The 15556-nt window shown below is 43.1% G+C and overlaps 1 protein-coding gene across 1 annotated transcript in view; it reads right to left on the bottom strand.

Annotated features, from left to right (window-relative positions):
* Positions 1-12554: 12554 nt before the first annotated feature.
* Positions 12555-15556, bottom strand: part of LOC135513531 (transcription factor COE2-like) — a 68154-nt gene continuing 65152 nt past the window's right edge. The window contains exons 12-16 of the mRNA XM_064936411.1: positions 15425-15490; positions 15141-15315; positions 14782-14967; positions 14437-14601; positions 12555-14221 (exon numbers count right to left, since the gene is read on the bottom strand). Of these exons, the coding sequence (XP_064792483.1) occupies positions 14190-14221; positions 14437-14601; positions 14782-14967; positions 15141-15315; positions 15425-15490 (624 nt within the window). The 3' untranslated portion in view covers positions 12555-14189. The remainder of the gene's footprint in view (positions 14222-14436; positions 14602-14781; positions 14968-15140; positions 15316-15424; positions 15491-15556) is intronic.

Genomic DNA, 15556 nt, shown 5'->3' on the forward strand with positions numbered 1-15556 from the left:
GTGTGAATTTAAGTATGCTCTCTCTAATTCTCTCTTTTTCTCTTTCTTTCTCTCTCTCGGAGGACCTGAGCCCTAGGACCATGCCTCAGGACTACCTGACATGATGACTCCTTGCTGTCCCCAGTCCACCTGGCCGTGCTGCTGCTCCAGTTTCAACTGTTCTGCCTTATTATTATTCGACCATGCTGGTCATTTATGAACATTTGAACATCTTGGCCATGTTCTGTTATAATCTCTACCCGGCACAGCCAGAAGAGGACTGGCCACCCCACATAGCCTGGTTCCTCTCTAGGTTTCTTCCTAGGTTTTGGCTTTTCTAGGGAGTTTTTCCTAGCCACCGTGCTTCTACACCTGCATTGCTTGCTGTTTGGGGATTTAGGCTGGGTTTCTGTACAGCACTTTGAGATATCAGCTGATGTACGAAGGGCTATATAAATAAATTTGATTTGATTTGATTTGATTTGATCCATATTAGGCCTTGGCTTACTAAAGCAGCCACTCATCCATATTAGGCCTTGGCTTACTAAAGCAGCCACTCATCCATATTAGGCCTTGGCCTACCCAAGCAGCCACTCATCCATATTAGGCCTTGGCCTACTCAAGCAGCCACTCATCCATATTAGGCCTTGGCCTACCCAAGCAGCCACTCATCCATATTAGGCCTTGGCCTACTCAAGCAGCCACTCATCCATATTAGGCCTTGGCTTACTAAAGCAGCCACTCATCCATATTAGGCCTTGGCCTACCCAAGCAGCCACTCATCCATATTAGGCCTTGGCCTACTCAAGCAGCCACTCATCCATATTAGGCCTTGGCCTACCCAAGCAGCCACTCATCCATATTAGGCCTTGGCCTACTCAAGCAGCCACTCATCCATATTAGGCCTTGGCCTACCCAAGCAGCCACTCATCCATATTAGGCCTTGGCCTACTCAAGCAGCCACTCATCCATATTAGGCCTTGGCCTACTCAAGCAGCCACACGTGCATATTAAGCCTGTCAGGCTTATAGAACTACAAAATGAAAAATTGTTGATTGCTTTTCAAAAAGGGACACTTATAATATCAGTGCATTCAAATTTTGGCACTTATTTAGGCGCACAAAGGTTATTTCCTTTAGGAAAACAAGCCCCTACACAAATCTTTCTAACCAGGCACGTCCGTGAAGCTAATACCATTCATGAAAGGTGGAGTGGTAATTGGTTAACTAACTTACCCCTGAATAATGTGTTTCTTAGGGGGGCACTTGGGCCACTGGTGATGGATGGCCTAACAGAAGCCGGGTCAATTAGCCAGGGTGGGTTTCCGTCTGTGTCGGTTGTAGGGACCACGTTTTGAGATCCCACTGCTGTCACCCGGCGTGGTTGTAATTAATCACTGGTACAGGGCCTTCTCACCTCCTCAGACCTCCACTCTACAAAAACAGCCAATATGTGCAGTTAGGCCAGATTAGATATTCACTGATTCTACTCTGCTTTTGTCAATATTAAAAGTTTAAAAAAATATCCAAAATGCAAAGTCTGTCCTGTAGGCCAGTCTACATTGATACTTGAAGTGGCTCAGAATCTAAATAAAGTAATAAAATCCTCTAACAATATAATATACTGAACAAAAATATAAACGCAACATGCAACAATTTCAAAGATTTTTCAGAGATACAGTTGATATCAGGGAATCAGTCAATTGAAATAAATGCATTAGGCCCTAATCTATGGATTTCACATGACTGGGAATACAGATATGCATATGTTGGTCACATGTACCTTCAAAAAAAGTTTGGGGTGTGGATCAAATAACCAGTCAGTATCTGGTGTGACCACCATTTTCCTTGTGACACATCTACTTCGCATATAGTTGATCAGGCTGTTGATTGTGACCTGTGGAATGTTGTCCCACTCCTCTTCAATGGCTGTGTGAAGTTGCTGGATATTGGCGGGAACAGGATCAAGCTGTCGTACACACGTCAATCCAGAGCATCCCAAACACCCTCAATTGATGATATGTCGGGTGAGTATGCAGGCCATGGAATAGTGTACAAATCCTTGCGACACAGGGCTATGCATTATCAAGCTGAAACATGAGGTGATGGCGGCGGATGAATGGCACAACAATGGGCCTCAGGATTTCGTCAAGCTATCTCTTTGTCTTCAAATTGCCACCGATAAATGCAATTGTGTTCGTTGTCCATAGCTTAAGCCTGCCCATACCATAACACCACCGCCACCATGGGGCACTCTGTTCACAACGTTGACATCAGCCAACCGCTCGCCCACACAAGGCCATACAGGTAGCCTGTGGTTGTGGGGCCGGCTGAACCTATTGCCAAATTCTCTAAAACAAAGTTGGAGGCTTATGGTAGAGAAATTAACATTAAATTATCTGGCAACAGCTCTGGTGGACATTCCTGAAGTCAGCATCCCAATTGCACGGTCCTTCAAAACTTGAGACATCTGTGGCATTGTGTTGTGTGACAAAACTGCCTTTTCTTGTCCCCAACACAAGGTGCTCCTGTGTATTGATCATGTTGTTTAATCATCTTCTTGAAATGCCACACCTGTCAGGTGGATGGATTATCTTGGCACAGGAGAAATGCTCAATAACAGGGATGTAAACAAATTTGTGCACAACATTTGAGAGAAGTAAGGTTTTTGTGAATATGGAAAATGTCTTGGCTAATTTATTTATGAAACTCATGAAACATGGGACCAACATTTTACATGCTATGTTCATATTTTTGTTCAGTGTATATTTGTATCTATTGATTGTAGGCCTATTCACAACAGAAATGTTCTACTTAGGCTACAATGACATGTTGGAATGTTTGCCATAAAAAGGAAATGTAGTGTCCATACTTTAAATTGGCAACCTATAATTGTATCTTCCCGTGAGATTTTAGGTTAGATGTCATTTCTGAGGTGGCCAGACATAAAACCTGCACATCTGGGTCCTCTCCTCCACACAGTAGCCAAGCATCATAATGAGGTACCATACGGCATTGTGTGTACACTAACAACATACAGTTCTGAAAATGATGATTGAGTACATCTGGCTTCATCTGAGAATCGTTCACCCCACACTTTAAATCAAATCAATCAAATCTAATTGTATTCGTCACATGCTTCGTAAACAACAGGTGTAGACTAACAGTGAAATGCTTACTTACTGTGCCTTCTGAAAGTATTCAGACCAGTTGAATTTTTCCACATTTTGTTACATTACAGCCGTATTCAGAAATGGATTAAAGTCAAAAATGTTCCTCATCAATCTACACAATACCCTATGATTACAAAATGACAACAGGTTTTTAGAATTTTAGCAAATGTATTTAAAAAATTAAGTACTCAGACCATTTTCTATGACACTCGAAATTGAACTCAGTTGCATCCTGTTCCACTGATCATCCTTGAGATGTTTCCACCAGATTGAAGTCCACTTGTGGTAAATTACATTTATAGGACATGATTTGAAAAGGCACACACCTTTCTCTATACAGTAAGGTCCCACAGTTAACAATGCATGTCAGAGAAAAAACCAAGCCACAAGATTGAAGGAATTGTTGGTAGAGCTCCGAGACAGGATTGTGTCAAGGCACAGATCTGGGGAAGGGGTACCAAAATATTTCTGCAGCATTGAAGGTCCCCAAGAACACAGTGGCCTCCATCATTCTTAAATGGAAGAAGTTTGGAACCACCAAGACTCATCCTAGAGCTGGCCGCCCGGCCAAACTGAGCAATCGAGGGAGAAGGACCTTGGTCAGGAAGGTGTCGTGTCTTTGGCTATGCCGGATTAAGTGATATGACATGCTATTCTATAAAATAATTTCTCCGTAATATTACCTGATTGAGCTAATCATGTAAATGTAATTAACTAGAGAGTCGGGGCACCACAAAATAATATTTATAGAGCTGTTAACTTCCGAATAAATTCTTAAAGACCTAGTAATATTTTACATCAATAGCAGTCAATATTAATCGTCACCTTAATTCAGTCTCATCTGAAAGTTGTAAATTCTTGGTTATCTTCACGAACCCTGCCTAACAAGTTGAATCAGCAATGCAAAATTGGGTTAATTATTTATTTACTAAATACCTAACTAATCACACAGAATTACACATACACATAATTAATCATAACTTGATTACAAATTACGTCATAAAGGAAAACGTGCCTAGCGGGCAGAACAGATATGACAGCTGGTTACACAAAAGAAAAGGGCTGGTTTTGAGTGAAAGAGTGGGAAGACTGAGGACCAAAGGAAGAAGCTGTGCTATGGTAAATAAAGTATTTTATACATTCTAAATTACCGCCCATTTGGAAAAGGAAAATGCAATAAATATTTACTCTGAGCTGCGATTCGGTAGGTTGGTGGTAGATGGAAGACCATGTTGCCAAACCGAGCCCTTTGTCCTTTGAAGAATGTCTCTGGTGGTCAATTGGATACGTTGTAGTAACGTTGTTGTGTGATAGACGGAGCAGAGCCCTAACCTTATGAAAACCCACATCTCACATTTTAGAAGCCAAAATCACATTCCTCCCATCACAAATAATTTCATATTCAAACATTTAAATTGAACAACAATTCCATGTGAATCCGATAACTCTGATGTGTAGACTTTCCACTGTAGAGTTTATGTCATCTTATCATTGATGAGAATGTCTCAGATGACAACCAAACTGACATCATATTCATTAAGTACCACCGCATATGTTCAATTGGTCGGATTACCAGAATATAGTTCATTTCCCCCCACCTTCTGATGTTTCCAGAATCTCTATGTTAACCAAGGGGTTTGCAAATGTAACATCAGTAGGGTAGAGAGAGGAAAAAGGGGGAACAAGGTATTTATGACTGTCATAAAACTACCCCCAGGCCAACGTCATGACAGAGGTGACCAAGATACCGATATTCACTCTGACAGAGTTCCTCTGTGGAGATAGGAGAACCTTCCAGAAAGACAACCATCTCTGCAGCATTCCACCAATCAGGCCTTTATGGTAGAGTGGCCACATGGAAGCCACTCCTCAGTAAAAGGCACATGACAGCCCGCTTAGAGTTTGCTAAAAGGCACCTAAAGACTCTCAGACCACGAGAAACAAGATTCTCTGGTCTGATGAAACCAAGATTGAACTCTTTGGCCTGAATGCCAAGCGTCACATCTAGAGGAAACCTGGCACCATCACTACGGTGATTCATGGGGGTGGCAGCATCATGCTGGGTGGATGTTTTTCATAGGCAGGGACTGGGAGACAAGTTAGGATCGAGGAAAAGATGAATGGAGCAAAGTACAGAGAGATCCTTGATGAAAGACTGCTCAGGACCCCAGTCTGGGGTAAACGTACACCTTCCAATGGGACAACGACCCTAAGCACACAGCCAAGACAATGCAGGAGTGGCTCCAGGACAAGTCTCTGAATGTCCTTGAGTAGCTCAGCCAGAGCCAGGACTTGAACACGATGGAACATCTCTGGAGAGACCTGAAAATAGCTGTGCAGCGACGCTCCCCATCCAAGCTGACAGAGCTTGAGAAGATCTGCAGAACATAATGGTAGAAATTCCCCAATACAGGTGTGCCAAGCTTGTGGAGTCATACCCAAGAAGACTTGAGTCTGTAATCTCTGCAAAAGATGCTTCAACAATGTACTGAGTAAAAGGTCTGAATACTTGTGTAAATGTGATATTTCTACATTTTTTAATACATTTGCTAAAATGCCTAAAAACCTGTTTTTACTTCATTATTATGGTGTGTTGTGTGGTTGATGAGAAATAAAAATTTTAATACATTTTAGAATAAGGTTGTAATGTAACAAAATGTGGAAAAGTCAAGGGGTCTGAATACTTTCCAAAGGCCCTGTATGGGCCCTTCCCAGCAATACAGAGACAAATAAAATAGAGAAATAATGGAAAAGTAAAACCAGAGATATAATAAACAGTAGAAATTAAACGTATACTCTGCTAATGTCATTCAACACACACACACACACACACACACACACACACAGAGAGAATGAAATAGGGGTGGTAGAGGCGTCACTCTGTGTTCACAGAGCACACTTTTCCATAGTGAACAAAAGCATAAGAGTGACAGATGAGGTCTGTGTGTGTGGAGGGTGTGTGTGTGTGTGTGTGTGTGTGTGTGTGTGTGTGTGTGTGTGTGTGTGTGTGTGTGTGTGTGTGTGTGTGTTTTGTTGGGTAGGTTGTCTCATGGGGCAGTTCTCTGTCTATCCCATCTGTCACCCCACTCTACTGACACCCAAGGGAATGGGGATAGAGGGGTGGGGGGTTCATTTTGGAAAAAGGAAAGGGGGTCCAGTGGTCTAATGGACAAATATACAGGAGTTGGGGATTGGCCAAAGGTTGAGCCAATCTACACATTTATTTGCCCAAACAGTCCCCCTCTCAAGTCTCAGACTGCCTTTAGCTGGCCATCTTCTAAGATCCAAATGAGAACGGGATGGACACACACACACATGCTATACAAACTGCACACACTGGGGCTAATGTCAGCCTAATGTGATCCCATGCTGTGGCCAGAGGGCTAATTGATTATATAAACACAAACACATCCCTTGAGAGAAAGGGGGGTGGACGTTTGTCTGATATGCTCTTTATTTACATTTTTCTCTCCATTTTCTATTTTCTTTTCTATCCTGCTACATGACGAGTCAATTCATGTTAAAACATCATCCATTTATTTGTATTGCTTTTACATTCAATCTAAAACATGAATATAAAAATGGTGGTGCTGCTTACAATAAGAGCAAGTCTGTGAGAAGTGCTTGACGGCAGGCGGTGTAACATCCTTCCTTAATGGAATGTGTGATCAGAAGACAGAGAAATGGGCCCTGTGATGCAGCAGCCAAAACAACAACTAAACAGTCAGGAAGATGAGCATATGGCTCCTGTACCACTGGGCAGAAGGAGCACTCAGTGGGATGAATGCTGAGGGGCTGACAACAAAGCTGACTTTAACTTGTCAAATTAGCAGCACGTTTACAGTGAGATAGGGAGAGAGAGGTGTAAAGTGAGAGAAAAGAAATGGGGGGATGAACTGGAGAGAGAAAGAGGGAGAGAGAGGTAGAAAGGAAGAGAGAAGTATAGAGAGAAGGGGAGAGAGAGAGGTAGAAAGGGAGAGAGAGAAAAAGAGAGGGGGGGGGGGATCGGTAGCAGCTTTGACTTCTTTGTCAAGTGCCACTTGATGGTGACAAAGAATCAAACAAAAGCTACATCTGAAAGGGAGAACAGCTCTGTTTTACAAAGTCAATACCTCTCTATATGACTCCATCCTTGAGCATAATTATCTATACTGAGTGTACAAAAAAATAAGAACAACATCCTAATATTGAGTTGCACCCCCCTTTTGCCTTCAGAACAGCCTCAATTTGTCAGGGCATGGACTCTACAAGGTGTCGAAAGCATTCCACTGGGATTATGGCTCAAGTTGACTCCAACGCTTCCCACAGTTGTGACAAGTAGGCTGGATGTCTTTTGGGTGGTGGACCATTCTTGGAACACACAGGAGACTGTTGAGGGTTAAAAATCCTGCAGTGTTGCAGTTCTTGACAAACTCAAACCAGTGCACATGGCACCTACTGTACTGCCATAACTCATTCAAAGGCACTTAAATCTTTTGTCTTGCCCATTCACCCTCTGAATGGCACACACAATCCATGTCTCAAGTGTCTCAAGGCATAACAATCCTTCTTTAACCTGTCTCCTTCCATTCATCTAGATTGATTGAAGTGGATTTGATTGAAAGATCATAGCTTTCAAATCAAATCAAATTTTATTTGTCACATGCGCCGAATACCTACAGTGAAATGCTTACTTACAAGCCCTTAACCAACAATGCAGTTTTAAGAAAAATACCTACAAAATAAGAACTAAAAGGAACAAACCATTAAGGAGCAGCAGTAAAATAACAATAGCGAGGCTGTATACAGGGGGTACCGGTACAGAGTTCATGTGCGGGGGCACCGGTTAGTTGAGGTAATTGACGTAATATATACATGTGGGTAGAGTTATTAAAGGGACTTGTGTATAGATAATAACAGAGAGTAGCAGCAGCGTAAAAGAGGGGGGAGGGGTTGCAAATAGTCTGGGTAGCCATTTGATTAGATGTTCAGGAGTCTTATGGCTTGGGGGTAGAAGCTGTTTAGAAGCCTCTTGGACCTAGACTTGGCACTCCGGTACCGCTTGCCGTGTGGTACCAGAGAGAACCATCTATGACTAGGGTGGCTGGAGTCTTTGACCATTTTTAGGGCCTTCCTCTGACACCGTCTGGTGTAGAGGTCATGGATGGCAGGAAGCTTGGCCCCAGTGATGTTCTGGGCCGTACGTACTACCCTCTGTAGTGCCTTGCGGACGGGGGCTGAGCAGTTGCCATACCAGACAGTGATGCAACCAGTCAGGATGCTCTTGAAGGTGCAGCTGTAGAACCTTTTGAGGATCTGAGGACCCATGCCAAATCTTTTCAGTCTCCTGAGGGGGAATATATTTTGTCTTGCCCTCTTCACAACTGTCTTGGTCTGCTTAAACCATGTTAGTTTGTTGGTGAAGTACAGTTCCCGCTCAGCCCAGTCAAAACTGTTCGCTGCTCTGGCCCCCCAATGGTAGAACAAACTCCCTCACGACGCCAGGACAGCGGAGTCAATCACCACCTTCCGGAGACACCTGAAACCCCACCTCTTTAAGGAATACCTAGGATAGGATAAAGTAATCCTTCTCACCCCCCCCCCCTTAAATGATTTAGATGCACTATTGTAAAGTGGCTGTTCCACTGGATGTCATAAGGTGAATTCACCAATTTGTAAGTCGCTCTGGATAAGAGCGTCTGCCAAATGACTTAAATGTAAATGTAATGTAAATGTGATGTGGACACCAAGGAACTTGAAGCTCTCAACCTGTTCCACTATTGCGCCGTCGATGAGAATGGGGGTGTGCTCCATCCTCTTTAACCTGTAGTCCACAATCATCTCCTTAGTCTTGATCACGTTGAGGGAGAGGTTGTTGTCCTGGCACCACATAGCCAGGTCTCTGACCTCCTCCCTGTTTGCTATTTCATCATTGTTTGTGATCAGGCCTAACACTGTTGTGTCATCTGCAAACTTAATGGTGGTGTTGGAGTCGTGCCTGGTCGTGCAGTCATGAGTGAACAGGGAGTACAGGAGGGGACTAAGCACGCACTCCTGACGGGCCCATGTGTTGAGGATCAGCATGGCGGATGTGTTGTTATCTACCCTTACCACCTGGGGGCGGCCCATCAGAAAGTCCAGGATCCAGTGATGAGCTTTGAGGGCACTATGGTGTTGAACACTGAGCTGTAGTCAATGAACAGCATTCTCATGTAGGTGTTCCTTTTGCCCAGTTGGGAAAGGGCAGTGTTGAGTGCAATAGAGATTGCATCATCTGTGGATCTGTTGGGGCAGTTTGCAAATTGGAGTTGGTCTAGTGTTTCTGGGATAATGGTGTTGATGTGAGCCATGACCAGCCTTTCAAAGCACATCTTGGCTACAGATTGTCACGAATATTACCGAAGTTGACTCCCCTTCTTGTTCGGGTGGCGCTCGGCGGTCGTCGTCGCCGGTCTACTAGCTATAACCGATCCGTTGTTCTGTGTTCCTTTGGTTTTGTCTGATTGGTATCATCTGTTTCTTGTTTGGTTGTTAGGGTAGGGTTATATATAGTTTGTTCAGCCCGCTTCTGTTTCGTGCGGGCTTGTTCGTCTGTTCTATGTTTGAGTGTATTTTGTTTGTATTTTGGGTTTCGCATTGTCCGTTATTATTTCTGATTATTTGTTTTCCTACTTTTGTTCATGTTATTTTTCCGGGACATTAAAGCGTGTTTTTTCCCACATCTTTTGCTCTCTGCACCTGACTCCACACCTCCTCACTCATTTGCTGTAACACGGATGTGATTAATTTAGGCAGGTTACCTTAGGGTTCTTGGTCACAGGGACTATGGTGGTCTGCTTGAAACATGTTGGTATTACAGACACAGACAGGGAGAGGTTGAAAATTTCAGTAAAGACACTTGTCAGTTGGTCAGCGCATGCTCAGAGTACACGTCCTAGTAATCCGTCTGGCCCTGTGGCCTTGTGAATGTTGACCTGTTTAATGGTTTTACTCCCATCGGCTGCGGAGAGCGTGATCACACAGTCGTCCGGAACAGCTGGTCCTCTCATGCATGTTTCAGTGTTACTTGCCTCAAAGCATGCATAGAAGTAATTTATCTCGTCTGGTATGCACGTGTCACTGGGCAGCTCTCAGCTGTGCTTCCCTTTGTAGACTATAATAGTTTGCAATCCCTGCCACATCCGACGAGCGTTGGAGCTAGTTTAGTACGTTTCGATCTTAGTCCTGCTTTAAAGCTTTGCCTGTTTGATGGTTCCTCGGAGGGCTTAGCAGGATTTCTTATAAGCTTCCGGGTAAGATTCCCGCTCCTTGAAAGCGGCAGCTCTACCCTTTAGCTCAGTGTGGATGTTGCCCATAATCCATGGCTTCTGGTTGGGGTATATATGTACAGTCACCTTGGGGACAACATCATCGATGCACTTATTGATGAAGCCAGTGACTGATGTGGTATACTCCTCATTGCCATTGGAAGAATTCCAGAAAACATTCCAGTCTGTGTTAGCAAAACAGTCCAGTAGCTTAGCATCTGCTTCATTTTACCACTTTTTTATTGACCGAGTCACTGGTGTCCGAGTCACTACTCATCTCTGTGTGTGGAGTAAAGGTGGTCTAGAATGTTTTCCCTCTGGTTGCACGTTTAACAAATGAGGTAAAACGGATTTGAGTTTCCCTGCATTATAGTCTCCGGCCACTAGGAGCGCCGCCTCTGGATGAGTGTTTTCCTGTTCCCGAGTTCCTTAAATATCATGCACCAACTGTTGTTTACAAATGTACATAGACCGCCACCCCTTGTCTTAACAGAGGCTGCTGTTTTATCCTTCCGATACAGTGTATAACCCGCCAGCTGTATGTTATTCATGTTGTCGTTCAGCCACGACTCGGTGAAACATAAGATATTACCTTTTTTTGATGTCCTGTTGGAAATACGTGCTTTTAGTTTGTCCAATTTATTATCCAGCGATTGTACGTTAACGCTAACTAACAATTCCAAAACTACTGTCTTATACACAGTGTAAGGGGATAAAGAATATGTACATAAAGATATATGAATGAGTGATGGTACAGAGCAGCATAGGCAAGATACAGTAGATGGTATCGAGTACAGTATATACATATGAGATGAGTATGTAAACAAAGTGGTATAGTTAAAGTGGCTAGTGATACATGTATTACACAAGGACGCAGTAGATGATATAGAGTACAGTATATACGTATACATATGAGATGTATAATGTAGGGTATGTAAACATTATATCAGGTAGCCTTGTTTAAAGTGGCAGTAGTACGGATGGCAAAGGCAGATTAGCCACTCGTCGGCAGTTCCTCACAAGGCACCCCGATCTCTTTCCGCGAATCCTCTTCCGTCTTTTTCTCCTGCAAATGACGGGAATGAGGGCCTGTTCGGGTGTCTGGAGTAAATCCCTCTTGTCCAACTCATTAAAGAGATATTCTTCATCCAGTCCAAGGTGAGTAATCAGTGTTCTCATTTTCCAGAGCTTTTTGGGGTCATAAGAGACAAAAGCAGCAACGTTATGTGCAAAATAAGTTATGAAAAATATGAAAAAAAACAAACAAAAATGCACGGTTAAGAGCCCATGAAATGGAAGCCTTTCTCTCTTGCGTCATCTTAACGGGAAACTTTCGGTCTTTGTAACGGAAAGAGCAGGTGTTCTTAATGTTTTGTTCACTCAGTGTTATACTCTACTGTAGTGTACACGCAGACATGTAGTATCCAACCACACACATTGATGCACATATGGACATGCATACACTCAGCACTGCCCAACCCCCTCGCTGCTTTGAGCGCTGTGTTAATGAAACAGTTGCTGTTTCCTGGCATAACATTAATTACCCCATCAAAAAAGAGCTGGTAATTAACTGCCCTCCTTTACCAGTGCTAATTACATTAACAGAGAGAAGCCATTACAGAGGGAGAGAGGGAGAAAGAAAGAAGGGATGAAAGGGGATTGAAACAAAGACTGAAAGAAGTAATGGCAGGGTAGCGAGAGGGAGAAAAAGAGGGCACACGCCAGAGAGAGCGAAGGAGGAGAGGCTCATGTGGTTCTTAGTGGGGCCCCCAGAGGCCTGGTCCTTAGAGGAATAAGCAGGTTTGCTGCTGGAGTGGAGGAGAGGAGAGTGATGGGGGATGTTGTTTATCTTCACAGGCAGTAGCTACAGTCTGCAACGCTCACTCCACAATTAAGATGCTGCGCCTCATCAGGTTTGTGTCAAACTATACAAACATACAGGTGAGTTAAAAAATAGTCTTGGTGTGGACTTGAAATATTACCATAATGCTGTACATAACAAAACCTCAACTCACATGCTGTACTATGGATATCTGTACATTTCTATACCATGTCTAATTGCATAATGCAAACACACAGTTCTGAATTATTACCAACAGTGAGTTCTTACTGTGATTTTTTTGTTTTATTTGGGAGGACAAAATATAATTACAGTTTAAGATATACACATCACATTTTCAGACAGTCATCATGTTATTCTGTACCATTAAAAAAGAAAGATAGGTTTTGGGAGAAAAAAACTTTGAGTAACCTTACATTTTACTAACGACTTTCAAATAAATAAAACCAGCAAAACACAACAAACAACTTTGAATAGATGTTAGCTACCTCTTTTCAATTCTTTGTTTTCTAATCCTGAGTATGATGTTTGTATTGTGCTACAACAGTGAGTAAGAAAACTGTTGCATGGGTTTATAACAAATTCCCAACATGTTCCTTACTTTGTTTTCAGTTTATGTATGCTTGTTACTTTACTGCATCGTGACCAGAGACTATGGGATGAAAAACATCAAATGAATGAACAATTAAAAATCCTAAACTTTGACATACAATTTCAAATTTGCAACATGTAATGAAATAATAGCAGGAAATCAGTGTGGAAATAACATGCATAAAAAGGAAATGAATAATAATATAGGCGAACTCATTTTCCTTTATGGAGAACAGCAAGGTAATGTGATTTTTTTTACACTGAACATAACAGTTCTATTTTGTTATGTGACTAACCAGGGAAAAGTATTGGCCAAGAACTGATTTCAAATAAACGTTTCATGGCGTATTACTTCATTCTCTCTTATGTGTTAATCATCAGTCATGTCTGACAAAACCCCAAAGATTTCAATTAAAACAACAACAATGGCAACATAGCGATAACATAATCATATTTATAACAATTGCAAAAAAGGAATTAAAACACGTTTATATTATTCCCTAAAGTAACTATAATAATAAGTTAAATTGCTTGTTTTTTTCTTCTTAAATAAATCAATATATGAATAAATGTTGTATTACCAACCCTGGAGGACAAAGAGTTTGCCCTTGTAAAATGATGGGGATCAGAACAAAAAATAAAGGGTCTATCATTCTGGAATGTAAATCACCTTCAAAAACTCTGCTACAAAAAACTTGGAGTCTTCTCAGGGACAATGTACATACATGCCTTTGACAGTGTCCTGACAGAGACAAATAGCACCCTGCTTCATAGACTTTCAGCACATAGTATCAGAGTTGTCCATTGTCCATTCAGTTCAGTACTCTAACAACAAATCATCAACAGACATTTTCTTCAAGCACACTGCTAGCCAAGAGATTGATCAGTTCAGGGTAGGCATATGGCTGTAGCATTGGGTGGTACAAGTGCTTTTGAAGCTCGTGAAGGCATCTTGACGTTGACTTCTGCTGTCCTTTCAAAATACAGAGACACCAAAAGACACCCATAGAGCTCCATTGTGTTGTGGTGTGGCCCAAGGAAATCTCATGTCTTTACAGCTACTGCAGATGAAGAGGTCTTCTTCTCTCTGCATCTGGAGTGACTGGCTGGTCTTTTGACTCTTTCTGTCCCATTCCCTTTCATTCAGTTGGATGAAACATGGACTCAACAAGCGGCAGGGCATCAGTGAGGAGAGTTGTTGGTGGTTGAGAAGTCAGTGTGTGTTCCATTTATCCCTGTCAGTGCCTGCAGAGGGGCAGCAGTGTGGGAGCATTGGTCTGGTCTGGTTTGTTGGTGATGGATGGGAGGTGGTGGAGTGCTGCTACATCGGGGGAACTACCAGGCCAGTCATCGCTATAGAGAAAGAGAATAGTAATAATCTATTATGTTTTAGATAAAATCTTATTCTTGACAATGGCAATCATTATTATAACCCCCCAAAAAACAGACATATTGTATTGTCATGCCTGCCTAAACTATGTGTATGTGGGCATAGATTAGTTTTTAGAAAGAAAGAGGGGGGCTTTAACACACAAAGAGATGTTTCTAAGATTGTAGTTTGGTTCTACCTCTGAAGCTGTTGCCTCCTGAAGCAGGACAGGCAGGAGAGGAGGAGCCCTGGGGCCGGAGGACAGGAGCGAAGGCGCTCTTTTGTTTGGCTGAGGACGGGAAGGAGGAGAATGGCAGGAGGGAGGAGGAGCTGGAACCCGGGATAGTGGGACTAGATGGCATTACTGTGGATATGAGAGAGAGAGAGAGAGAGAGAGAGAGAGAGAGAGAGAGATGTTACTTTATAACAGAAGGATTCTAGGCAATGGTCAACCTTTGTCAATGGTGGAAAATTATGTTTTATTGTAACAGGTACAGGAGGAAAACACAGGATAGATTGATTGAGTAAAAGGAGAGACACTCACTGCCATAGGGAGAACCATTGGGGGAGGCACTGCTGAAACCAGGGGACCCTGGCACCCCCAGACTAGTCATGGGCACTGCCCCGTACCCCCCACTCATGCCTCCACCACCCCCATAGCCCGACTGCTGAGGGGTGGAGGCAGAGGGGTACCCCCGGGGGGACAAACTGCTGGAGTTACGAATATAACCTGGAGCCAGAGAGAGGGAAACAAAGAGAGAGAGAAATACAAAGTGTTAGAACAAGAAAGACAGAGGATAGTAAAAGACAGGAAGACACAAGTGATTTTCCCACTGGGGATAATATCACCAACTAGAAGGAAATCAAAGGGCCAGATCCAATTGTAAGTCTTGTCCTGCTCACCTTGGCTGGTTTGTCCTGGCTCACCAATGCTAACCCCCAGCTGGGAGGGGTATGAGCCCAGGCCCATGACACTGCCGTGGGCTGGGGAGCTGGGCAGGGCCTGCAGCTGGCTGTGGGGACGGGGAACACTGTACAGGGCCTCAGCGATGTCCGCTGCACGCTTCAGCAACATGTCCTAAAGAGAGACAATACAAACTGTTACTAACCCAGACCTCACAGATTTACAGTAGTTATTGATGAGTGGAATTAGTAGAGAAACGGAGCGACTAAACAGTGCTGGTTACCTGATTACTGTGTGGGTTTCCATACAAGGCCTCTACCAGATCAGCTGCTCTCTTCAGTAGCATCTCCTACACACAGACAGAGAGACATGAATTAGCCTCTGGTGTTACATAGTGTACTTTATTGTCAAAGGT

The sequence above is a fragment of the Oncorhynchus masou genome, chromosome 25 (genome assembly GCF_036934945.1).
Source record: "Oncorhynchus masou masou isolate Uvic2021 chromosome 25, UVic_Omas_1.1, whole genome shotgun sequence".
Classification (NCBI taxonomy): domain Eukaryota; kingdom Metazoa; phylum Chordata; class Actinopteri; order Salmoniformes; family Salmonidae; genus Oncorhynchus; species Oncorhynchus masou.